The sequence below is a fragment of the Teleopsis dalmanni genome, chromosome X, assembly GCF_002237135.1.
Source record: "Teleopsis dalmanni isolate 2A chromosome X, ASM223713v2, whole genome shotgun sequence".
Lineage (NCBI taxonomy): Eukaryota > Metazoa > Arthropoda > Insecta > Diptera > Diopsidae > Teleopsis > Teleopsis dalmanni.
The window spans coordinates 2,265,882-2,293,194 of record NC_051848.1 but is presented as its reverse complement, the minus strand read 5'-3'; the positions used below and the strand labels follow the sequence as shown (position 1 = coordinate 2,293,194).

The window sequence follows — 27,313 nt, the reverse complement described above, 5'->3', positions numbered from 1 at the left end:
ACTCTATTTATGTACAGTTCTATATATTATATATCTAAATATATATGTATTTGTACATAGGTACCTACATAATACTTGTTGTAGTACATGCTCAACGTATACATATTGTATGTACATAATACATATATATTAATCATAATTACTATATTTTAATTTAGTTGTTTTTATACTATAAATTACTTTACGTTATTTTCTTAAGATACCGAAAGTTTTTCTTAACTTTACCAAAGTCTCTTAAGTCTTGTGAGGATGGCACAAGTGGATCAGTTGTTTCACTTTCTTTTATAGCGGAAACATGCGGCTCGATATGTTCTTCTTCACTGGAATCGTAAGTATAAATAACTTCAGATTTTGTTCTCTTAGATCGTTTTGGTTTTATTACACTTGCATCGTCAGATTTATCTTCACCTTCTTCTTCGCATAATTCTTGATATTGTTTGGGATGGACCCTTTTTAGATGTACCCGCAGTGATGACGTATTGCCTCCACGACGTCGTACTTTATTACATATTTTACAAAACGCAGTGCGTTTATCTTGTTCCTTGAAATATTTCCACACTAAACTACGTTTCGAATTCGAATCTATATTTTCCGGATTTGCTTCAGTTTCTGTTGAATCGGATGAATCTGATTGGTCACCTTCCAGCTCTTGCTTGGTATACTCTTCAAATTTGTCTGGGTGTGTTGAATTCAGATGTTTTTTTAAATCGTTTGTATTTTGACCACGTCGTGTATATATATTTTTGCATATGTTACACATTGCAAAGTCGGCATCAAGTTCCTTAAAGTAATTCCATATTAACGAATCATTTTTGGTCTTATTCTTAAATAATTTTTTTAACGTTTTTTGCAAACTCTGTTCATCTGCGAAATTTGTAGCCGCTGTGGTTGGAACGTTAATTTCTTCTTTGACGTCTGCATTTGTTGCTTCAACCTCCTGCTTTATTTCTTTCACACCATTTGGTTTCTCATTTTTATTAAGTTGACAATATTCCTCGTACTTCTCAGGATGCTTTACAAGTAGATGTCTTCTCAATGGTGAAAGACCTGGACGTGAGTATATATTTTTGCAAATCTTACACATTGCATAATTTGCATCAATTTCCATAAAATAGTTCCATATTAAAATCTTTTTTTGACTCATTCTTTTTCTTTATAAAGACCTTTGTATACAAACAATATAAATAATAGACTCGTGCAGGTTTTATTAATCAAAAAAAGTTAAACAAAAGTGGTAAAAAAAAATTTGACTGTCAAAATGTCTTTTAGGCATGGTGCACACCGGTTCTTTGTTGTCTTATCAAAATCATATGTATAGGCCGTGTGCGAGTTGGAGTAAATTGAGGTAAAGTAAATTAAAATTTCCTAGGGATTTTTTGCATTGCCATTTATTTATTTATTGCACTTATTTATTAATTTTGTTCAAAAGTATTTAAATTTATTTATTAAACATCTTATAAAATTTTTACAATGGTAACACCTAATTTAATTTTTATCTAATTTACCGTATTCGAAATTCTGGTAAATACCAACATTCGCTGTCATACCGACATAATTTACTATTTCCCTCGATTTACCATCAATATACTATAACTCGCACACGGCCATAAATGTAAACATTTTAATTCAAGCAGGTCAAATTTATTAAAAATTTCAACAAGCAATTGCGTGTGTGACTTCATTAAATTGTTATCGCTTCAATCAGTGTTTTCTTCAATCATGTTTCCAAAAGAACTGTAGCTAATAGCGCATTCACACTGTCTCATTTAGACGGTTTTGCGCATTATAACCACTAATGAGGATGATTTACCAGACAAAGTGTTTTCATATAAATGAGCTCATTATCAATAAATCAGCTGATTCAAGGCGAAAAATGTCGAATGCAACACTTAAAAATAAATTACGCACATGGGAAATTATTAAAATTTTAAATATATGTTATGTATTTTATATGTGAAATGTAACAAACAACAGCTGAGCTGATATAATAAAATCTTTGTATTAATTGATACGCATTCATTGGTTATTTAAAGTGAATATAAATGATTTAATATAATATATCAATTATCTAAATAATTGTTTGTGCGATATATTATTAAATTAAGTTTATAAAACTTTATAAAAGTATTATTAGCTACATAAATGAGCTCATTATAATGTGATCGTTCACTTATTAATATAAATGAGCAACTTCTCATTAATCAAATTAGGATTTGGTTATTTCCATAGGCTTAAGTTTCTATAATTCTAAAAATTCACATCTCTAGCTTATTTGAATCATTGGCTTTTAGTTTATTTACATTTTGCTTCATGTGTCAAATTTCTATAATTTCCTTTCTAGTGTAACTTCCCTTGATATATATTATGTTTCCACTGCAGCTAAAACTGTTTATGTTAATGTAATTAAGGTTTGATTGTTTCCATTGGCATAATCGGATTTATGTATGTGAAATAGCTTTTATGTGTCAGAAAGTTCTGTGTAAGTTTTAGGAGAGCTTTTTTTGTTTATATTTCAATTATAAACAAATTATATTTAGTTTTGTATTGTTAGTATGAAAAACGCAGAAAATGCAAATAGAACAAATAGCATTACTTTTCTTTAAATTTAATTAAATCAGAAATAAATTTTTTTTATATCTATTGTATATATAATTTATGAGAACAAAAAATTTTACTCTGTTAGGTGCTTTCCTGCATATCTAATGCCATGTGTAGTTGGCTTCTGTCATTTCTCTTTCAATTGTCCTTCTCCAAGTCAAAGCCGGTGCACCAGGGCATCTGCTGCCTTGTGGGTTCCCTATCCAAGCTTGTTGTGGAACGTATTTATTTCTATTTATTTTCGAATTTTTATTTCGATTACAGCAGCTTTCTGATTTATTTAGAGCAAAAGAAGTTCTGCATTTGATAGATGGTTAGACCACCATATTTCTAGGATTTTTCGTAGGCATTTATTGAAAATTGTTTGTATCTATCTATCCTGTCTATCTGTTTTGAATGCTTCCATGTTTCGCAGCCATAATAAAGGACTGTTTTTACATTTGATTTGAAGATATGTAAATATATTTCGCTATAAGTAGTTAATGAAAAACTTCATTTATAAGTATTATATTAAATATATTTTATTGTAATTTTTTTTTACTTATTTTTATAGTAATAAAAATAATTTATTCATAAAAAATGGTATTACTTAAGATTTTAAAAAATTAAGGAATTTAAATCACTAATTGAACAATTCGTTTCTTTATCATAATATCTTACAAACTGTACGAAGGCACTTCTAGTGGGAGATGAACACACACAGTTACTGACATCGTTTCATGTAAGTACATCAATATCAACTTATATAAATTACTATACTTTAAGTACTTACACAAGTCAATAACTATACTGATATTCTTAATAACAAATACAAACATATTTATATATCAATTAAATTACATTTAATATTATACATACATAAATCTGAATTGCTGGCTTGTTTAAAAATATAAAAGTTAAGTCATAAAATGAAAAAGACTTATAAAAATAAATAATATTAATACATATAAAAATACAAATAGTTAAATTTCTTAAATCTCTAGTTAAGCTCTTAAGTTATTTGCAATGATTTAAATATTGGTATGGTATCATTTATTTTTTAATGGTAAAAATTTGTCGAAAAGTTTGAGAATATAATTTTTTTTTTTGATTTCTTTCGATATGTCAACCTGTATAAGGTATTATGCGATAAGTACAAAATATATATAAGTTATTAAATTAGGATGTGAATAAAATGATTTGAACAAAAAATCTTTGTGAGATAGAATACTAAAATACTAAAAGTTATGCGATGGCCAAATTAAATGAAATTTGTTTTTGTTGTAATGTTTGATATACATTTTCGCACCAACGATTTGGGGTGCCTACAGATGAATTATGTTTCAACGGACGGTGTCGGTAACTTAAAAGATATCTTAGGATAAAAATTAAAAATACTTTTTGTGGTTTTAGTTGGAGTTTGTGTTGAATTTTGTGCGACCCTTTTATTGTTTTTAACGGATTGCAAGTAAATCGTTGCACCTGGTATTTCTTCAGAAGTTGATGTTTCTTTTTCGGTTAATGAATCATCAATGACTTTGAGCAAACGTTGATATAAAAACGATTGACGAAATATCGGTTTCGATAGACTTAAATGATCATCTTTAAGTATATAGAAATCACCGACATTGATATTTGCCGAATCTTCAGTTACAATACGCAATGGAAATTTAAATGTAGTTAACATGGTTGGACGACCTTCAGCAATTGTTACAATTTTAATATTTTGAAAATTTGTTTTAAGAGAATCCATAAAACGGGAATGCAATTCAAGTAGCCTCGGTGAACCTTCCTCCATTTCTTTCACTTCTATCGATGGTGACAATATAAGTTGCATATGCTGTTTCCATTTAGCTATTGGAGATCCTCTATGTGGTGTACCAAGAAATACTATGCTATTTGTATTTTTAGCAATTTGTTTCACTTGTGGATCAATGCTGTCCTTTGCTTTTAATAACATAATCTTTGTGAGTATACCACCCATTGAGTGACCAATCCAAATGATAGGTCTATCCTGACCAATTTTAGATTGAGAAATGCGTTCGAGTAGTGTGGCTGCACGTATATCGATTTGACCTTGCCCCTTTTCGCAAGGACAGTATTTGGCAAAATTTGCTGACCATTCTGTAACAGCAGACGTATAATCGATTCCTAAAATTCTGCAAATAGAGAGGGAATAAAAATTATTATTAAAAATTATAATCATATTTCATATAAATTATAATTATTTATTTCATTTAAGATTTCATTATGTATTTATGACCCTGACAAGACGGGAGATCTACTAGGATATATTAATTTCAATTCACTAAATCAATTCTAAAAAAAAATTATTGTTGTTCTAACAGCTCCTGGAGAACTTAAAAGTAGATAACATACATGTAGGAATTGAATGACGAATACATGGCTTAGGATGTGGCTGGGTAATAGATAGCGTAAAAGCAGTTGGATTAAAAGGAGTTGTGAAGCTTTAAAAAATTTTAGAACGTTGCATCGAGGAAGGGGATTTATATATTGAAAAATGTTTTATGTTTTTTCTCGAAATATTTTTTTTTGTGGTTCTTCAAAAATTATTCTAATTACAGTTAGAGGATTGCACTAAATGTGGAGGTTCCAAGAATGGTCGGTTCTACGTCCTGGAGCCACTCGTCATCTACGACGACCAAGTACCGTACCCGGCGGGTTACAACAACAACTAAGTGTTGAACATAGTAAAAATTATTTTTATCCAAGTTCCAATAGTTAAAATCGAGTTCGAAAGAATAAGACAGAAAGATGTTTCAAATAATGAAAATCATGTGAATCCGCTTGCTAGGCCTCTTGCTAATTATGATAAATTGCTGAAACGGAATGATAGATCTGCTATCATGCTTTCCTAAAGATTATCCTGTTTAATGTAACTTAGACATCACTGATCTAATACACTTGTTTATATAGAATAAAACAACTATTAAAGTCGCAATATTGCACTAAGCGCCTATATCCCTATTTTCTATTCTATATTTATTTATACAACTTTTCATATAAAAGTTGGTAAATAAAACCAAATATTTTACCTAGTGTTTGGAAAATCTTCAGGTAACCATTCCATTGGCCAACAATTTGTGTAATCATCTAGGTTATCCTGATTTAGCCATTCACTGCCGGAAACACTAAATGGACCGCAGCAGCCATCGTTAGCCTTGAGCGGTACATCTGGATGTACAACTTCCCAGTCCGACTCTAATTCAGCCTCATTTTGTAAGTCCTCAACGAACTCTTTTGTTGCAGTATCGCTTATATTTACTGTTTTAGTATGCGGTTTTTTGGCAGTTTTAAGAATTGGATCTAAAGATTTTTAATAAAAAATTTTATAATAGAAAATAACAACAACAATATAAAAAATTATTATATTTTACCATTTATATGATCAAGTTTCGGAAAAGTGCTATCGTTTCCCATTACTTTTGCAATGTCGTTGGTTTGATTATTCACTTTACCATTGCCATTTTGTTTGGGAGCAGCGTTCTTGGTTTTTCCATTCTCTCCATTATTTTTGCCATTCGTTCTGCGTGTCTCTCCAACTAAGAAGACATCATCTGCTTCGCTAGTATAAAATGCATTTTTACCATATAAACCCAATTCAGTTGGTTTACGATCTTTTTGTCGCCATGTTATAAAAACACCACCCAACAAGCCATGTATGAAGACTATATCAGCTTTCGGTTTGGCACGCGTACGCGTACGTGGATGGAGGGGATATACATTAGGTGGATATATAGTATGATATGGATCATCATAATCCAGATTAGCCATTGTTTTAGCGGAAATCACTTGCAAACGTATATCAGAACACTCCTGCCAATGTGCGAGCACACTTACCCAACCAGATTGATAAAAATGCTCTGTAATATTGGGCACCATGGACATATTTGCTAAAACCTTGCATAGCGTAGATAATGTTTCATTATCATGGCGGAATAATTTTCGCAATTCCATTAACAACAATAACCCACCATTCTCAATTATATGCTGTGATGACTTCAAATCTTTTGTCAAATGATGTAGAAACGCTATAACTTCCTTCAATAAATCGGTGTCATCTTGTGAGAAGTGAATTAAACTATCTTGTGGAAAAAATTCATCCATTGTGTCCTACAATTACATATTCAATAAATTGATTGAATTGAATTGCATCGTTTTCATACGTGAATGCAAACTTACTTGCAAACTTTGATCTGGAAAATATTTGTTAAAGAAATGATGAACACAGGAATTTTTAAGTAAAGTTGAAAGTAAACCATGCCAATCGGATAGCAGGATCTTTGGATTTTTAATGCAACCATCCATATGTACCGGTAGGAACCAACGTTTATCAGCACCGGAACGTGCTAATGAAATGGCTGTGCGGGCATCACATATCTGTGCTAAATGTCGAAAATCCCAGTCTTTTAAATGATCGATACGTGCCAATTGTCGAACCGCTTTAAGACGTTCATGTCGAGTACCAGTTTGTGCTATATTCAATAAACGCCAAGCGACCGAATGTTTGGCCGATTTCCACCATTTGCCAATGGGATTTATGATAACGTTGACCCATTTCTATCAAAGAAGATATTATAATATTAATGAATATATTCCATTTTAATAATATATAAAAAGCATATACCTTGTCTTCTTCTTCTTTTTGTTTCATTTTACGCATAGACTCTTTGTAAATGTGATATTTAATGTATATATAATCTGGTCGTTTTTTTGTATTTTCCTGGTTTGCTGATCTCGTGTACTTCTTTAAAAATTGATGTATTCTATGTTTTTCATACAAAATCAAGCCACAACTAAAATTACAAAAAGATATTATAAATTATTATTTATAATTAATATATGTAGATATATTCATACATATTGTCTACATATCATATTACTACTCCTATTAATACTAGATTCACACGAGAGTCAGTTGTTGTTGCTTTCAATGCAAAATGAAAATTTTTGACAGCTAAAATTACCAGCAAAACTCTCGTGTGTATCCAGTATAAGCCTGCGTTCACACTATCGCAATTAACTTGATAAATATGCATCAATAATATCCATTTTTCATACAAAAATTCATGCTTAGGAGATTTGTTAATTAATTGCAAGTGCAAATATAGTATTTGATATAAGATCGGTTACTATTAAAATTTATAATTACTTAGAATTCTTTTATAGATTCTACACGTTTATGTATGATTAAAATTAAATAGCATTTAGATTATACTATATATGTAAGTATACCATTTAAGAAGATGGATTTGTAAAATTATGTACTTGGTTTTAAGTGTGTCACTCAATTAAAAAATTAGAAAATACGCAGAACTATCAAAATCGACTACAATTTGAGTAAGACTAAACTTTATATATATTAATGATAACGTATATCTCGAAATTATAATCACAAAATTCATTCACTAGAAATCAGTAAAACCTATACCCCTATGATATTCATTGACCTCCAAAGTGGTATTTCACTTTCTTCAATATTTGTAGTACTCAAGCATTAAAAATATAATAGTTATCAGTTAATCAATGATTAAATAAATAATTCATATAATCTTTTTACAATGTTGTTGTTTTGAATATTTAGGGCAATCCGGTATTTTTAGGAATTTATTAATAAAAACTTAATGACATATTTACTGGCACGTGTATGAATACATGGTGTTTGCAATAAACTTATATTTTTAAAAAAATATTAATAATAAATATATATATGTACATATAAGTGTCATACTAAATTTTCTTGGATTGAACTAGTTCAGCAGTCCGTTCTCGTAAAACAAACTAACTTTAGCTTTTAATTTCATATGTAGTTCGGTAAGGTCAACAACCTACTCTGAGGAATATATATAATTGAGCTTACGTTAGCTTTGTTTAGAAAATAATAAAATGATTTTTAATTTTCTTCTTTATTTTTAATGAAAATAATATAAAAAGAATTTTTGTTGTTGTAGTTCAGTGCTTTTCGAAAAACCTCTTTAAAAAAAAAAACATTTAAATTATATACGTTTATATGTAGAACCATCAGAGACACCCTGTAAATGCGTACGTTTAAAGTGAAACATTAATAAACGTTTTTTAAGCCTTCACAAAAAAGAAGCGTTAATATGCAAATCCAAACAAAGAAGACCGCAAGGCAAATACACCTTCTGTAGAAGGCCAGCAATACGCAATGTGGATCACAACATTTTTGGCACTCCTTTTTTTTTTTAATTTGCTTTCTCGCTCAGGCAAAATCGTATGTTTTGTTTTGATCATTTCTTTTTCGGTGTACACAGAGTGCGATAGTTTTTGTTATTGTTTTTGGCATTGTTATTGTTGTGTTGTTATGATCAATGCTTTTAGTTTCGCGTGGCTTTATGTAAGTTGTATTTGTTGTTTTCCTGTGCACATTTTTAGTTTTGTTTTGGTTTTTTTGTTTTTGTTTTTGATTTGTAGTTGATCATAAACTATTATTAAATCTTGTGTTAATTGTTAATAAATTTTTTTCTATGTGTAATGGATATGTGTATGTATGTACGTGTTAATTTGTTTAACATTACTCATAATGAATTAATATTAGATTAAGCAAGTATGATTCAAATAATTGATAGGTCTAATTTTTTTTCGAATTGTGAGAGAAAAACTTTTTCTTTTATAAGGTTAAATTCTATTTTAATTTTATATGTTTGTAAATAAAGTCAATAATAAGGTTAATGCTCTTGTCTTTTTTTGAGTCATTTTGTAGCGCAGACTAGGTCATTTTGGCACCTGATATACACAAATACCCCGGGGTAAATACATACATAGGTACTTATGTAGTCCTTGACTAAATTCAAACAAATTCCTTGTTGTTGCAAATTTCTCAAATCTATTTCAAATGTCTGTAGTGATATCCGTTTTACGTCTGAAGAAATGCATATAAATAAATACTTGAAATCTTGTAAACAAAATTATATATAAAATTTTGTTATTGTTTACAATATAAAAAGATTGTTTATGTTTATTTTCGCTTAAGTAAGAAAACAAACTACGAAATGCAATGCCTTGTGTGTGGTTCAAGTGTAAATTGTAAACAACAGACGTCGACGTCAACGTCAACGTCGTCATCAGTTAAATAACATACGATCGGCGTAAATTGTGTACGTGTGTGTGTTTGTGTAATGTATTAAACCGGCTTTTTGGGGGGTGTGTCGCTGCTTTCGCTGTGATGATTGCTTCTTTTCACTCATACGATATGTGCTTTTCTGAAGATCGCAATCAAAAAATTAAACATATTAATTTTTAATTCATATATGTGTGTATATATTTTTTTTTTATTTTGCACTACATTAACCTTGAATAGAAATGTTTTTTTTTTTTATTTTAAGTAGCACATTTCTGGTTTATCAATAAAAAAAAAGTATGCGGAAACTATTTAACTGCGCATATAGAATGCGTAAACACTAAGAATAGAAAATGAAAAACAAATTTGTGTATATGTGTGTATGTATGTAACGTATGTAAAAGTATGTATGGTTATAAAAATGTATAGATTACATTTTGCACTAACACACTGATGAACGATTGCTTTACAGTGTACATAATTAATGTAAACAGACGAGCCCCCAGAATATTTGTACGTACAATTGTACTTTTCTTCTAATCTTACAAGACCTGTTGCATTTCTTTGAATTCTAATATCTGTTCTTATTGGATAAATTGAATTGTAATAAAAAAATTAATTGGAAATTAAAAGGTTGGAAACATTAAAAAGTTAAATCAAAACTATTTTGATAAATAAAAATTATTTTAATAATTAAAAAATTAAAATCTCGGAAAAAATAATTATATAAATAAAAAAAATTTATTAAAAATAATTAAAAAATAAAAAAATATATTTTGATAATTAAAAAATAAAATTAAATCAAAATTATGTATTTTAATAATTAAAAAATAAAAAGTTAAATAAACATTATTTTGATAATTAAAAACTAAAGTTAAATAAAAATTATTTTAATAATAATAATAAAATAATAAATAAATAAATAATAATAATAATAATAAATAATAAAAAAACTTGAATAAAAATTATTTCAATAATTAAAAAATAGAAAAGTTAATTAGAAATTACTTTAATAAATAAAAAATAAAAAATATAATTAAAAATTATTGTGATAATTAAAAATAAAATGAAATAAAAATTAATAATAATAATTATTAATAATTAATATATATTAATTATTATTAATAATTAAGAAATACATTATTTTAATAATTAAAAAAAAAGTTATATAAAAATTTTTTTAATTATTAAAAAATAAAAAAAATAAAAAATTATTTTAATAAATAAAAAATAAAAAAGTTAAATAAAAATTATTTTAATATATAAAAAATAAAAAACTTGAATAAAAGCTATTTTTATAATTAAAAAATAAAAGTTTATTAGAAATTACTTTAATAATTAAAAAACTAAAAAGGTGATTAAAAAGTTAATTAAAAACTCGAATAAAAATTATTTTAATAAAAAAATAAATATATAAATAAAAAAAACCAAATTTAAAATTATTTTAATAATTAAAAAATAAAAAAGTTAACTAAAAATTATTTTGATAATTAAAAAAAAAGTTAAATAAAAATCATTTTAATAATCACGAAATAAAGAAGCTAATTAAAAAATAAAAAATCTAATTAAAAATAGCAATAATAATTAAAAAATAGAAAAGTTAGTTAGAATTCTTTTCAATAATTAAAAAACCTATAAGTGTTAATTTTTTTACTGAAATTTACTATAACAAATTAAATAAACTAGGTTTTATACTATGATGGGATTTATAGAGCACAATTAGAATCTTTTTGTGAATGAGTTAGAAAAGTAACGCTTATATGAAAATACCTAATTAAAGACAAAGTTTTTTTTTAAATATAAAATATAGAAATTTAAATCGTTCTAAGTAAAGCAAAGTCGTTAGAAACGATTTTAAAGTTTTTTTAAGTAATTAAGTGAGGTTATATATTATAAAAGGAACTAAGCAGTGAAGTAAGAATTTTTTTGTCAATTACTGAGAGATATCGAGAATAAATTAATGTGAAGAACTAAAAATTTATACTTTTAAATTTTGCATAAAATAATTTAACTTAAAAGCTAAATTAATAAGTCGAGACTTCATATTAACGATTAGAGTTAAAGTAGACAATTAGAATTTCTTTATTGTTTTGTTTGATAGATACCAAGTAAATGAGAGTAAATATAATATAATACAATATATACATAGAATGCAATATAAGTTATATTGTGAATTTAAAATTCAAAAATTTAAAGCATTCCACATTACCTAAGTTGTTCTAAAAGGTTTACTAATTGACATTGACAATGGAAGCAACAAAATCTTAAAATTTTTAAGTAACTTACTAAGTAAGCAGTGGAAACTGGTATTAACATTTGTTTTTAATAACCTAGACTGGGGTTTGTAGGAATCTGGAAAATATTATTAAAATATATTTGTTGTTAAGCTGAATAGATAATAAGTACATGAGAGAAAAAAAGTTATGGTATATAAGGGATTTAAAATGCATAAATTTATGGCATTCTAAGATACCGAAATCTTCTTATAGTGTTTTTTTTAACTAAGTAGGTTAGGTTTTATATTATAACGGAATGTTAAATTATATTCACAATTTCTTTCTTGATTTGTTTAGACATATCTTAGTTTATAAGATTAAATTAAATCTAGCATAGTACATCAGGAATCTAGAGTTTCAAGACATTCTAAGTTACCCGAGGTGGAGATCTGAAGAACACATTTATATGTGAGTAAATAAGAGATTAAATTAAGATTATTTTGTGAACTCTTATATATATATATATAAATATATATAATAATAATATAATAATAATATATATAATAACCATATATATAAATAATAATAATGATTTTTTCCCATTGTATGCAATCTTATAAGCAACCTATACACGGTGCTTCTTATTGGAACTAAATTTTTGTATGCTTTAACAATGCATATAATTTGGACATTTTAAGGGCTACTTACGTTGTTATAAGTCCAATACTACTGGTAGCAATGTATGGATGACGTGTAACGTAGGTTTTTAAGGTATTCATTTTATTCATGTTTGCTGTAGAATTTCGAAAATACACACACACGCCGTACGTTGAGCAAACGCATCAACGTCTGGTGAGGTTCAGCTGTTTATTGTTTTTAAATTTTGTTTTTGTTTTTGTTGCGAAAATGACTAACAACTTTACAAATACAAAAATTTGGCTTGCCAAATTTTGAAACCAAATTTCATTTAATTTGGATTAACTGTAGTGTATATATATGTAACTTTGTGTAATAATTATTTTAATTAATTTTTATTCACTTTGTTAGCGCCAACTAGATTAAATTATTTTTCATGCACGTACATATATGCATATTTTTGTGATTTACTTATTTTTAATTTATAGGAACAATTATTAAATTATAGCAATTTCTTTAAATGTATTTTAAATTGAAAATATTATAATTTTCTTTATTTAACCCCACCGAACTTATCACTTCGAATTTCGTTTACTGAATAAAATTTGCAAATGTTTATTGTACAAGTAAAATTTTGCTGTTGTTTTCATTGCTATTGTGGTTGTTATTGTTATTTTTATAGTTTTGCTCTTTCTCATTTTTCGCTACACAATTTTTTATCTTACGATTAATGACGTTTCATTTTGTTGTTTTTACTTTCGTAGTACGTACTCCGAATGCGTGTGCCAGTGTGCTTGTGTTTGTGTTTGTGTTTGGGTCGAGTAATATAAATGTGCACTATTTGCGTTTTGTGTAATGGTAAGACGAATATTGTACTTAAAATCGTATTATGGGCAAATATCCAATATAGCAAATGCTTACACATATAAAAATAGCACATTATATCGCAATAATAGGTAAACAACAAATTGTTGCTTATTTACAAATAAGTTAAAATACAAAATAAAAAGTTAACAATAAATTTTGTTTACAACAAATTTCAGTTTGTTTAAAAATTCTATTGCTTAGGAATTATTTGACATTTTTTTTTTGTACAATAAAATTTATTTTAAACTTAAGCAAGGGAATCCCACGCGAATCGATATAAATGCTGATCAAGCATAAATGCAAGTGCCATTTGAAACCTAGTATTAAAATTGATTTTGCACGAAAAATAGACATAAACCTCCATATAAAAAAATTTCTACAATAGCCGTAATTTTTTCTTTCAGAGTTATAAAAAAACAGCATTAAGACTAGTTGAAACATATTGGCATCACTTTTAAAATATGTTAAATGCTTTTGTTGTGTACAATTTGAAATATAAAAATTGTAAACACAAAAAATTAATTAATTTAAATAAAAGAAAACAAAATGAATATTAAAAGGGCAATCTTATCTTATACATTTAAATTAATTAACTTATTTATATATTTGAACTTATTGCAGTAATTGGAAATTATCGAAAGAAACAGCCTCTTAAAAATGAATTAAGAAAATTTCCATAGCATTGTGGAAACTTCATTCCAGTCATAAAGGGAGAGAGATTGTGGTAAGTGGCTTAATACCTAGCAGGCTACGTTTATCTAAACCAGAAAGCATGGGAATGAATTGATGAAGGGGATGAGGAGTAGGTTTCATTCTTGCCTTAGGTTATATTAGATCAAACTGGCTCAAGCAATGACCCATGAATAAATGTTGCTTGTAGAGTGTCGAAGTAATCGGTCCATAAACAGCATCCATTTGAATTTGTCATAAACTGCGCTAAGTATATCCCTAATTTAAAAAAATGAAAGTTTTACACATTTTCATATACATATGTATATTTATATATACCGCTTGAAAGCAGATCATTAATTTTCTGTTATTATAAGTTTTGTTTATTATTATTGTGTGTATCAAGTTTGTTTTAAATACTTCTAATTTAAATCAATACTATTATTATTATAATACGTGCGAGTCAACAGTTGGTGTGTAAACATTGCTTTTTTTAATGAAAACATATGCTCTGTAGTTATTCTAAATGACTGAAAAACAGTTCATTTCTTTTTTTATTATAAATTTTATAATTTTACCGTAGTTCGAGTTCGTTTTTAATATTTGTAATATAATAATAATAATAATAATAATTATAATTATGATAATAGACGTGAGTAAACGTATAGTATATTAACATATGTTTTTCTAGAAAAACACATGTTCGTTCTTTAATTATTAGAAGTGGTTTTATATTACAGATAATATAATTTTAGTTTTTATATTATACATATTATAATTTAAGTAACTCAAAATTATAACATGGTTTCAATCAGCTGTTTTGCTAGCTCGATCACATTTTGTGCACAAGAAATGTAAGAGAAGAAAAATAAAAATGTTGTTTATTGTAACAATTGATTAAATAAAATTATTAAAATAAACAACATTACTTTGGCTTCTATTTGGCTTATTCTATTGTCTGCTGATATTTCCAAAAAAAAAAAAAACTAGAAGAGTTAAATTACCAATAAATTATATAAAACAGCTCATTTGCAATAGTTTTTTCAGCTTTAGAACTGTTATATTTTTTATATTTTTAAGTAACTTCTTAAACTATTTTATATAAAACTCATGTATAAGTATCGTAAGTACCTTAAATACAACTTTTATCTAAAAAAGCTGACTATTTTAATTTGAATTATTATAAATTAAAATTCTTTCCTTAGACCTTGTGCGAATTCGAGTACATTGAGGTAAAGTAAATTAAAAAAATCTAGGGATTTATTTAGTACATTTATTTATTATTTTTGGTTAAAAGTTTTCAAATTTATTTATTTATTTATTAAACAACTTATAAAATTTTCACAATGGTTACACTTAATTTATTTAATTTATATCTAATTTACCCTACTTGAAATTCTGGTAAATTTACATAATTTACTATTTCTCTCAATTTACCATCAATTTACTCGAACTCGCACACGGCCTTAAAAGAACTTAAAGAAGAACCATAACGATTGCTTAATTAATTAATTATTTAAATTATATTTAACTGAAATGCTATTTTGAATGTTATTGTTTTATTGTTCTTGTAATTAAATTGTTTATAAGCTTTTTTTGGCTGTAATGCGATCTGCTTTGCTTCAATGCTTTGTGTAATGACGAATGAGTCATATGCACGAAATACTTCTACTACTATTTCGCCGAAGGGCAACACTGTTGTGATTGCAAAGAGTTGCGTTGAAAGTGAGAAATTACAAAAAAAATAAAAAACTTTATATTTGTAAATAAATAAAACATCTCAGTAACTATAGACTTTTAAATAACATATATTAATTTTTATATTAGAACAAACAAAAAGCAACATAACAAACAGTAAAATCAAGAAGACCAAATTACGGAAGTCAAATGCATAATATAAACACGCAATTTCTTGCTAAAAGATGAAGTCACTGAGTTAGGCTTAGAAAATTAATAACATAAAATACTCAAGAGGAGTGTACATGTTTTGGTATACTCCCATAATTCTAAATTTTTAATAATATGCCTGAAACTTTATTTAGCCAAAAGCCTGAGCGGTCTACAAGTACTCCGCCAAAAACGACACTGAGTGGCAGTACGTTTAATCAACGTCGCGAGGAAATTTACAGAAATCTACAGGAAAGTATTAAAATATGCAGTGATAACTATGCAAATCGTAAGGAGCTAGCAAGCGAAAGCAATCAGTCCGTTGCGAATTTGTGCAATGCTTTGGAAGATGCCTTTAATTACGGCTTGAAACAGCAACAATCATCGGCTGTTGCCTCAGCCACAGCTCTTTTGCAAAATATGCACGAAATCGTTACAGGTAAGGTAACTTATATATATATGCACATAATGTTTATAATTAATTGTACAATTAATTGTTGCTAGGTATATGTTCTTCCTCAAATGATGTAAGCTTTTGGGATTTTTGTCAAGAGTACTTAACTGCTCACGAACGGGAGCGCTATATAAATTTAACAAATATTTCGACAAAATGTGGACGCGGTAGAGCTTTTATACGTGCCACTTTAAATGAAAACTCTTTGGAAAGGTATTTGCTTACTTGGTTAAGCGATTCTGAATTTCTTCAACGGTATTATTCACCTTGGTCGCTGCTACTTGATGAAGATGCTAGCAAGGAACTACCCAAAATGATAAACAGCCTTAATACAATTTTATTTGCAATAAGAATTGATACGACTGAATTGAATGCTCCTACACGTACTACAACTACGACAATAGTTAGAAAAGAACCTGTTATACATGCTCCCACACCAGTGCCTATTACAAACACAAAACGTAAAACTAATGTAGTTGAACGACCGATTGTAGCTGCAAATTCGACAGAAGACTTACTAAAAGCTGTTGATACAGCTGTTTTACAAATTGAAATCCATAACGATTTCGTACCCGATGTTGATGAAATTCCAACGCCGCCTGCAGACAATATTGAACCCTATCTCGAATTCTTAAAACAACCATTGACACCAGATCATGAACATGAGATTGAGGATAAAAGTGATACTTCGTCAGAATATAGTAAATCATCGTCAGCCAATTGTGATGCCAACCAGCTTGCATTGGAAGAAAAATTACGCGAAATGAGTGAACGTTGCTTTTTACTTGAAACTCGTGTAGCTAAGTTAAGTCTCGAAAATCGTCATCTTACACGACGCCTTACACAACAATTTAAAGAATCCGGTATTGATCCGTCATCCTCGTTAGCTAGTAATTTTCTCATAACCATTCCCCAAGCAAAATTATTTAAATCTAAACATGGCTCATCATATTATGCTTACGATGTACATATAACAATGCGTCGACCGTGTGAACACTGGTCTATGTGGCGTCGTTATAGAGATTTTGACAAGCTACACAAGTCCTTGCTTTGTACTCATCCGTCAGTGCGCGCTGTTGAGTTTCCACCAAAAAAACATTTCGGCAATAAAAATCTTGTTTTTGTTGAGGAAAGAAGGCAACAATTGCAGATTTATTTACTTAATTTAGTTGAAACGCTGCCGCAAGTTGAAGCTTGCAAAACAAAAGCTGAATTGCAAAAGATCTTTCCGTTCCTGCGCGAAAGGTAATGGTGCTCTTCTGGCTGTGAAGCTATTTGTTTTTGAATGTATAGTTAGTTTGAGTTTGCAAACAAAAATGCAACTCTATTGTTTTGTTGTTAATACAAATTTTATGTTTTTTGAATTCATTTATAATTGTTGTACCATAAACCATAAACCGATATAATAAAAAATGTTTTTACAGCACACGCAACTGTTAAAATTCTTTTATATGCAGCAATTTAATACAATGTGGGAAGACTCAACGATATGCAGGCATCTGTGTAAAAGTTAGCCGCGTTATATTAAGAAAAAATGCAGCACTCTGTTTGAGATGTCCTGTTAAGGTATCATTTTCATGGTATATTCATTTTCGGATCACAGCCGTTAATGGAACCATGCGAGAACATTGAATCTTCCGTTTAATCATTCCTGTTGCAATTGTGGGGAGGACGATGAATATGTCTTACATCTGCTTTATTACTGTTCAGTGTATAAGCGGCATCGATGCAAACTTTTTTGAGGATTTTGACCAGCTCTAGGGCTTCCTTTAAAGTGGATTTTAAGCTTTGATAGAGTTTGAAGTTGATTTTTTTTTACTTGTAAGCGTTTATACAGTAACACAATGGCCCAATAGGCCTAAGTGGATTATTAGCATAGCTGGTATAATCTGAACTACAGTCAATACTTTATGTAGTTTTCTGGTTTTTTTTAAACTTATTATTAGTTCATCTAAATATATTTTGTATTATTAATTTATTAAATTGTTTTCAATCGAAAGTATTGGGTGGAAAGAGTTGCCGAAAAATTCGACCAGTTAACAATTACAGAAAGTCATAATGTTGAAGTTCTTTACGTTTATACATACATATGCGTAAATGTCTATAGAAGAATACATTTCTTCATATAAGTAAAGATTATGAGATATGTCATATAAGGTCTAATATAATTTTAGTGTTATCAAATCTCAGAATGGTTACAGGCTTCTTGGGGAGATATGCAGATCTGAGGTCAAAAATCCAGTCAAGGCGCAAAGAGGGGTTTTGTAGAAACCTCGCAGTTAATAGAGAGTAGAAGTGCTCAGGTGCACTGACTCAACTCAACTAGCCTCAACATAGTAGAAAAAGATAGGTAGACTACGTAATAGAAGGCTCGACAATGTGATCAGAGATATGGGTATCCAAAATTGGAGGTTTAAAACAACATGCAAAGCAGAATGGAAGAAGCTGTTTCATGCAGTTAAAGCTCATTCCGAGCTGTAATGCTGATGTTGATATAAAGAAAGACTTAAACAAGTTTTTACACCTGCAGTTAACAAAGTGGAGTGGCCTATAATCATTTATTTATATTGCATAAAAGAGTATAATTACAATAATACTAAATAGGCTGTTATACTTATGTATATATATTATATGTTAAATGTGTGATCCATTTATTTAAAATATATGGAATACGCATCAGAAAGATTTGAACAATATATATATCAATTCTATCAGAGTCTCTGCTCTTTATATTAATTAGTGCTTTTTACGACAAAGTCTAATTAGATAAAAGAATAATAATTTCACAAAATATAATGGGTTTATTTCTAGTGACATAAATACATTAAATACCTGAATAGTGTTGACTCGAGACCGTTACCATCAGATATGGATAAAGCAAACAACCCATATTTAGTAATCGGAAGCTCAGAAAGAAATATAATATTCAAGCAGACAGAGCAACAAATCTTAACAAAAACAATTAGAATAAAATGAAATGAACAATAACAGTTTTAATTCCAGACTTGATACATATCGGAAAAGGAAAATACCGCATATTTCTTACTGAAACCATACAAATGTAACAATCTTAAGAATAATTCTCTTGAACTTTAAGATAGGCGATGATCCGCAATGTATTAAACTCTTCCCAATATGGAAGAAGCTGTCATTTTGAAGTTTAAAGCGTTTAAGATTTCGTTCGAGTAAAGATACCACAGATATTATAACCGAACTTTATAGGTTAAATGCTTAGAACCTTAAAGAGAGAGTATTATACACAAAATAGTATGCCAATTGAAACGAATGCCAAAAGTATGGAAATGTAGCATGATGAAATAGACCATATTAAAGTAAGGAAACTAATAGAAGTACTGATATTATAGGATTTAACCGTTTTGGATTTAATAGCTCTCAGTGTGAACTAACTATCTATAAAATTTGTGAGAAGGACAAATTGTGCTTAGTTGTATAAGATTGGCCGTTTTTTCTTTCGGCCTGAAAAACGCTGCAAGTATCAGGGAGTCGGTAGGACTGCCTTATGTGTATATCTTTCGAGAAGATTCCTACTCCCGTATCACTCTCCATCTTTGAGCCATCTGTGTAGATGGTAACTCTAAAGTTACCTGTCACAGATCCAAGTTCCCAGCTATCTCTGGTTGGATAGAAAGTAGGAATTCTGAGGTCGATGTTGGTGTCATGTAGTCTGTAGCAGAATCTAGATTCGTCTTGACTAAACCCTTCAGACCTCTTCTTTTGATCTCCAGAATAATACGGTGTCCATAATTAGCTGGTTTCTACATCTTAAATTCTCGGAGCCTGAAAGCACTTTTAGCAGCACAGTCTTGAATAAACACCCATAGTGGTAGGAGATGCAATCTTATATTTAAGCCTTCTTGAGGCGTACTATTGATTGCACCGGAGATACCCAAGCAAGTCAATTTCTGTATTTTTCCAATGCGGGCCAAACTACATTTTTTGTCCAACGACTGCCATCAGACGAGGGACTCATAGGTGATGATGAGCCTGATGATCGTCATATACATTCCATAATCCACGTACGGTGACAAATCCCATTACTTCCCAAAGCCTTTGTTCTCTTAGCCCTGAAAACCTCGTAGAATTTCGTCGACTATCAAGAGCTAGAGAAGGGACGATAGCACTCCTCCCTGTCGAGTGTTCTAGTAGTCCTGGTCACCACTCTGCTTTCAATTATTGTGCCCATCCAGATTTTTAAGAGTAGCTCGACTCCATTCTTTCTTAGCACCTCTTGGATAGCATTCGAGTTCACGTTATTGAAAGCTCACTCGATGTTAAAGAAGCTTGCCAAGGTGTGCTCTTTAGTTCGACTGATCTTTTAATAGTGTCAACCATTTCGTGGAGAGCATTTTCCTCCGACATACCTTTACGATATGTGTATTGAGCTATATCCATTGTAGAGATGCTGGTCTTTCCACTAATATACAAGTTGATAAGTGTCTCCAATGTGTTCAAAATAAACGAGGAGAGACTAATTGGCCTGCAATCGTTCGCGGTGGAGTTTCTTCGCTTTCGGAATGAACCCCCCCCCCCAACTTCCCGTCAAGCCTCAGATACATACCCATCTTTTAAACATCTTGTATAAATATTCGATTCATTTAAACTGCAGCCTCTTAAACTAGGAGTGTCAAGTGTGTTCGTGTTGGACACCTATATAATTTTTAATCTATCTATACAATCGGCGCTTATGTTGTACTAAAAGAGATTGAACACTCTTTAAAAATTAATAACCACTATTGCATAGTCAGTAAATTGATTATCGATGCCATTACTAAACCTGGCAACACTAGGTCTAATTTGGAAACAGTTTCTCTCACATAGCAAATATTTTCAGATTGTATGGAGTGCGGGTTATATGTACAGCTATCTCGAGGAACGAGATGGCTAACTTGAGTGGCAACTCGGCGGCAAAAAAATCGTTGATATCTTTTTTAAAATAGAACTAGATCATCATGTCTCTAAGAAACTATTAATCTCGAGTTTTTGCTCAATTAATTGTAAAGATATAAGATTCTATATAATCAATATATATTTACACATGTAAAAAAATTTATTAATTTATTTTTCATATCGTTTGAAGCGTAAAATAGTAAGACTATTTCTGTTATTAAATTATAAAATTTTTAGTAAGTTTACAAATATAATGAACTTCACAAACCTGGAAATATTTGGCTCTCCCCTATTTTCAATGTTTTACGCTCTATGTTTTTTTTTAAATATGGTTTTATTGAAGTATTTATTTCATTTTGATTTTGCTATAATGTGCTTTGTTATTTTAATAATTGTAATTATATTTAAATGAGATTAGAAACAGAAACAAAAGTCAACTTTTCACGTTATGTAACACGAATAATAGTCCCAACCAGTCCGGCTCCTTTATATCAATTCAACGAATTTTTTTTTCCACTACATGTATTATTATTCATATACGATCACATTAAATTATATATTATGTATACATATATATACATATATAATAAAACATTGTTTTTTCCTAATTAACTATAGTTAAATTTCAAAATTAATAAATCAAACTTTTTAACGTCAGCTCTGTAGACGCTGGGTCGTCGTCACTGACCCCTTTTGCCGTTATTGTAATGACTATACCTAATGTTGATATTATCACCTCGATAAGTTTTGCAAGAAAACGTACCAAATCTTTTTTGACCTTCCAGCTGTAGGGACAGACAGATTTTTAAATAAGAATAAAAAATAAAAAATTTGTAATTAACATAAAATATATAATACTCATTTTCCAGAATTCAGATACAATCTTAAAAAGGATCCCTATTCTTCGAAGCTAAAATTTTTATTTAACGTACACTCCGTTTCACTTGAATAGCACACTTCGTTTTTGCATTATTATTTGCTTATCTATCAATGATCTCATGACTTTGTTGTAATAATTGTTGGGTTTTTTTGTTTGTTTCCTTATGTAGTCTCCTCCCAAAAAAATTAGTACTGCAGAAATGTACCGTTAAATTTTCCCGTTATTTTCTTTTGAATTTGCATCAATAACTAGTATGTATTTCGTTTCACTTGAATAGCACATTTGGTTTCCGATTTCATTTATGAGTAGCAGCTCACCACAATATTAAGTTTTTTTTTATTTATTTGTGAGTTTTAAATACAGTGTGACGATTTAAATTAATAATGGGTCGTGGTAATGTTTTAACCAACGAAGAACAGGTCAAAATAAAAAGCTTCATTGATTCTGACCTGTCTGTAACTCAAATATCAAAAAAAATCGGAAGAAGCAGAAAAGTGATATACAATTTCATTCAAAATGATCTTAACTATGGAAAAAATATGAAAGGCCGTGTAAAAAGCGTCCTCAGCTATGCAGATAAGCGGGCTATTTTGAGGCAAGCTTCGAATTCGCATGATTCGGTTAACAAAATAAGGTTAAAAGCTGGTGTCAATGCCAGCAAAACTACCGTATGGCGGGTTATTTCGAATGCCCAACATCTAAAACGGCTTAAATTAAAAAAAAACCACCACTTAATCCTATACGTAAAGAAGCTCGGTTAACTTTTTGCCGTGCCAACATGTCATGGAGCAAGGAGTGGAATCGCGTTGTTTTCTCTGATGAGAAAAAGTTTAATTTGGAAGGGCCCGACGGTTACAATTATTATTTTCATGATTTGAGGAAAGAAACTCATCAGTTGGAGCGTTTACACAGTATAATGGGCGGAGTTATGGTTTGGGGAGCCATATCTTACTATGGCACTTGTGAACTCCAATTCTTAAACACAACTATGAACGCAAAATCGTACCAAGGAGTTTTAGAAAAAGCTTTTCCTTCATTAGAGAATCTTTTTGGACAGTTGCCGTGGACTTTCCAACAAGACAACGCCCCAATACATACTGCTCGTGTTGTAAAATCGTTCATTGAATCCAGAAATGTTGCTGTTCTGAACTGGCCACCATACTCGCCGGACCTTAACATAATAGAAAATGATTGGGGATGGCTGGCTAGAAAAGTGTATAAATCTGGAAAACAATATTCAACAAAAACTGAACTAATTGAAGCAATTCAACGAGCATGGGCTACAATTTCCCTTGATTATATTAAAATTTTGTATGATTCACTTCCCGATAGGATCTATGAGGTTATATTAAACAAGGGAGGTTCAACTCATTACTAAAATGTTAATTTTAACAAATTAATCCTTAATAATAAATAAATAAACTGTCCTTAGTGCATAAAATAATTAAATTTATTTAAAAAACAAAAATGTGCTATTCAAGTGAAACGAAATTTTTATGCTATTTATATACTTATTTAGTTTGTCATCTTTTAATATAAAAATTATTGAAAAAATGCAAGTTTTTTTATTTTTATAATAAAGATTATTAATCACACTACCTATAAAATCTAAAAAAAAATTGTTTTATTTCATTAGTTTAAAAGATATAAAGAAAAGAAATTAAATATGTGAAGTGTGCTATTCAAGTGAAACGGAGTGTATAAGGTGTGCCCAAGAAGTATAGAGAAATTTTAAATGTTTTAAAAAATTTAATTAAATCTTTAGTGTATATTCCATTCTTTTCAAAGTGGGTCCACTTTGATATTATGCATTTGTATAAGAATAGTTTCCAATTTGAGAAAATGATTGGAGCTATCTAAGATATGTCTGAGAAATTTTTTCATGTTTAGACGCATACACGAAAACTTAATTCTAACATAATATATTTTCTAAGATATATTTTTTATAGAAATCTTTTAATACTTTATCATACTCTTATAGACTTGAGATTTTATTAATAATATTTTTTAGGTGTTCTATAAATTTAACACCAATTGTTTTATATCATCTTTGAATTCCTTAATTACAAATTAGACATATTTAACACTCCACAAATTTACATAACATCTAAGGATTTTGAATTATAATTTCATGTTTTTTTTTATAATAAAAATCATTTTATATAATAGCAAAGTCTCTAATATGTGCTTGATTTTGGGTAACCTGTGTCATCATATAGCTGCTATATATAGAGATGGTGACCAGTAGTGCCAGCTTATGTTACTTATGTTAGATTCTTTAAGTTTCCCTATTGTTATAGCAACAATTTTTGGGGCACGCTAACTAAAAGGACCTTTCTCGAACTGGGAAACCAATTAGTTATCATAATATAACGGATAATATCTTCTCTTTAATTATTTGTAGTACTGGAGTGTCTGAAGTGGATTAACTCCTTCTGGCGAGTGGTTAACAGGGTGACAGAGTACATTAAGAATATCTTGCTCTTTCTTCTCTCAGTCACAGTTATGATAGTTATCATGGAAATGAGTCTTTATCGGTCAGCATGCCTAACTATAAGAAAGTAAGGGGTTAGTAAGTCCACACAGTGATTATCTTCCTTTTTATTTGTCATACATAGACCATTATGTTAACTTGGAACCGCTATTTTGAAATATTCTGTGCATTAGCCAGTTTAACTGAGTCTAAGAGAATGTCCATAACTATAGGAATTGGTGTTGGCAGATCGTTGAATCTATACTTGCAAGATATATTATTTCAATCCAGTATCCACTGCTGGTCAATCGATGAATAGCATTAAATAAATAATAAAAAAAGAACCTCATATTACATATATTCATATAAAATATTTGGCTTTTACGAATGTAATAAAATATTTTATAATTTAGAAGTAGTCTGCTAATTCGTTGTAGTCTATTGATTATTTATTGTAACACATGTTTATCATCTCTCTATATTATAAAAGAAGTTTTAGCCATTTACTGCAATTCTCTACTCCGTTCTATATAAGAGCGACAAACATAAGTTTTTTTACTCAAAGCTTTGATTTTTATAGATCGGTATCTAACTCTATTTTTTTTTATGATAATCAGTTCACACTCGTTTATTTAACTATCTGAACTACATATATATACGGATGCAAAATGTAGATTCTGCGAAGAGAATGGAAAGTCAGCCACATATTTGCTGTTAGAATGCTCTACACTAATGGACAAACGGAATAGATTCCTGGGAATGTATACCTTTACGGAAGAGGCAATAAGATTTTGTAAGGTAGGTTTTATATTACTTTACCTTGCCGCGACAGGGTTTAGACCTACTCTAAACCCAAAAAGTGGCACAATAGACCATGACGTTTGTAGTGTCACATCCCTTAACAGAAATAATAATATAATATACATATTGTTATTAATTGTATAACAATTGATAACTATCTAATGTTGATTTGAATCACATTGCCAAGATCTATCTACAACTCAAGCATCATATCATCTTTCTAAATGTGTAGATGTTTCAGGTCCTCTCTTTAACCACGAATGTACTTATTTTCAGATAGCCTATGATATATAGTAAACAAACAACTCTCACATAGAGTTCGTTTCTATTAAAATATAGATAAGTTACTATTTCTAACTAGATTAATTAAGTTTCTGATACAACACCACATACGAACCAGATTTGTTAGATCTACTTACAACCCAGGCATCATAGTATTGTTACGATATGTGTAGATGTTTTAGGTCCTCTCTTTAAACACGGGTATACTTATTTTTATATTACTAAATAATATAGGTATTTAATTGTTTATTTATGAAAGTAGTTGTTTCGTCTAATATTTAGTGATATATACAACTATATACCTTCTTTTTCACACTTAACTCTGCTATATATGCGAACCCATATATTCTTATTTTCAATTCCCCACATGTTTCACTTTTTATAAACCTTTGAGGATTACAACAACAAGAACCACCAAGCTCTCGCTCTCTGTATTGATCACCTTCCCAAAAATCTTTTTCAATATATAATATCTGCTGCACTTTCTTGCTAATAGAAAATATTATTTATACAAAATATGTTTAATATATTCGACTTTTAAATTTTTTTTACTATATTACATTAAATAAAAACAAGCTTATTGTATATAGTGTTAACTATGTTATAGAATTTATTCATTTATCCGAAACGAAGTTTTTCAAACATAATAAAATTTTGTTCCTTAAAAACAAGGCCAAAAATTTTGAGAACAAATATTTACGATTCCAATACTTTAAAGTTTTCATTTCTTTTTTTTTTATAAAAATAATAATAAATTAATTTAAGCGAATTTTTTTTTTACAAAACTTAAATGTAACTTCCAATTCTATATTAAAAATTTGAAAAAAAAATTATTTGAATATAAAAAAAAATTATTTTTTTGATTATATATAACGTATTTTAGGTGGTCACAAAATAATCTAAAACTAATTATTTAATTTTTATATTAATTTTTGGGGAAAAATTATTTATGTATACATTTTACATTGTGCATAACATATTTATATAGTATTTATGTAACAACTGATTCCGTTTTAATATATATATATATATATTTATAATATATATATGTTTGTAATATAATTTAAATTATTTTAATTTTTTCTTTTTTTTTTTTCGTTTTTTGGTCTGCTTATATTTTTTTTTAATTCTGCCGCATGCTTATTTTGATTTTTTTATTAAAGGTTTTTTATGTATAATAAATATACACGTGTTTATTGTTTTTATACAGTTTGAGAGATATTAATATAATCTATTTTATAAATAGTAGAAAACACAAAAAATAAATATTTTTGTAATTTATTTTTGGTATTAATATATTTTTGTTTTTGTAAAACGCATACATTTTTAATACTTATAATAAATATTTAAAACAATTAATTTTTTGTTTTTAAAATAATGAATATTACTTTTAATAAACTTAAATATATATATATATATGTAAAAAGTTGTAGTTTGTTGCTAAAGGTTTGTTATTATTATTAGATGGGGCGATGGTATATTGTGAACTTTAAGATCTATTTTGCTAACTGATAGGTTTGTTGATTTTTTATTTAATATAATTTTTTTGTAAAATAAAAAA

The 27,313-nt window shown here is 28.7% G+C and overlaps 2 protein-coding genes across 6 annotated transcripts; one reads left to right on the top strand and one right to left on the bottom strand.

Annotated features, from left to right (window-relative positions):
* Nucleotides 1-3,620: 3,620 nt before the first annotated feature.
* On the bottom strand, nucleotides 3,621-12,828 carry LOC119687057 (protein SERAC1). The gene is made up of 6 exons (XM_038101218.1): nucleotides 12,604-12,828; nucleotides 7,226-7,394; nucleotides 6,781-7,158; nucleotides 5,976-6,711; nucleotides 5,634-5,904; nucleotides 3,621-4,736 (listed from the first exon to the last, which is right to left on the bottom strand). The coding sequence occupies exons 1-6, from the start codon at nucleotides 12,681-12,683 to the stop codon at nucleotides 3,914-3,916; spliced, it is 2,457 nt and encodes an 818-aa protein (XP_037957146.1). The 5' UTR covers nucleotides 12,684-12,828; the 3' UTR covers nucleotides 3,621-3,913.
* On the top strand, nucleotides 12,252-17,831 carry LOC119687058 (sorting nexin-29). Of its 5 annotated transcripts, XM_038101222.1 has the most exons (4): nucleotides 12,252-12,363; nucleotides 14,020-14,122; nucleotides 15,895-16,393; nucleotides 16,459-17,831. In XM_038101222.1, the coding sequence occupies exons 3-4, from the start codon at nucleotides 16,090-16,092 to the stop codon at nucleotides 17,655-17,657; spliced, it is 1,503 nt and encodes a 500-aa protein (XP_037957150.1). In that variant the 5' UTR covers nucleotides 12,252-12,363; nucleotides 14,020-14,122; nucleotides 15,895-16,089; the 3' UTR covers nucleotides 17,658-17,831. The 5 variants fall into 5 exon arrangements, with proteins under 5 accessions (XP_037957150.1, XP_037957149.1, XP_037957152.1 ...); XM_038101221.1 differs by lacking the exon at nucleotides 14,020-14,122; XM_038101224.1 differs by lacking the exons at nucleotides 12,252-12,363; nucleotides 14,020-14,122 and adding an exon at nucleotides 14,155-14,200.
* The last annotated feature ends 9,482 nt before the right edge of the window (nucleotides 17,832-27,313 follow it).

Bases quoted from the DNA above. Each gene is read 5' to 3' on its own strand.
- LOC119687057 (XM_038101218.1), bottom strand. From the start codon at position 12,683: ATGAATAAAATGAATACCTTAAAAACCTACGTTACACGTCATCCATAC. The intron at 7,159-7,225 runs GTATATGCTTTT...CTTCTTTGATAG, and splicing joins AAAAAGAAGAAGAAGACAAG to AAATGGGTCAACGTTATCAT. The intron at 4,737-5,633 runs GTAAAATATTTG...CTCTATTTGCAG, and splicing joins GAAGATTTTCCAAACACTAG to AATTTTAGGAATCGATTATA.
- LOC119687058 (XM_038101221.1), top strand. From the start codon at position 16,090: ATGCCTGAAACTTTATTTAGCCAAAAGCCTGAGCGGTCTACAAGTACT. The intron at 16,394-16,458 runs GTAAGGTAACTT...AATTGTTGCTAG, and splicing joins TATGCACGAAATCGTTACAG to GTATATGTTCTTCCTCAAAT.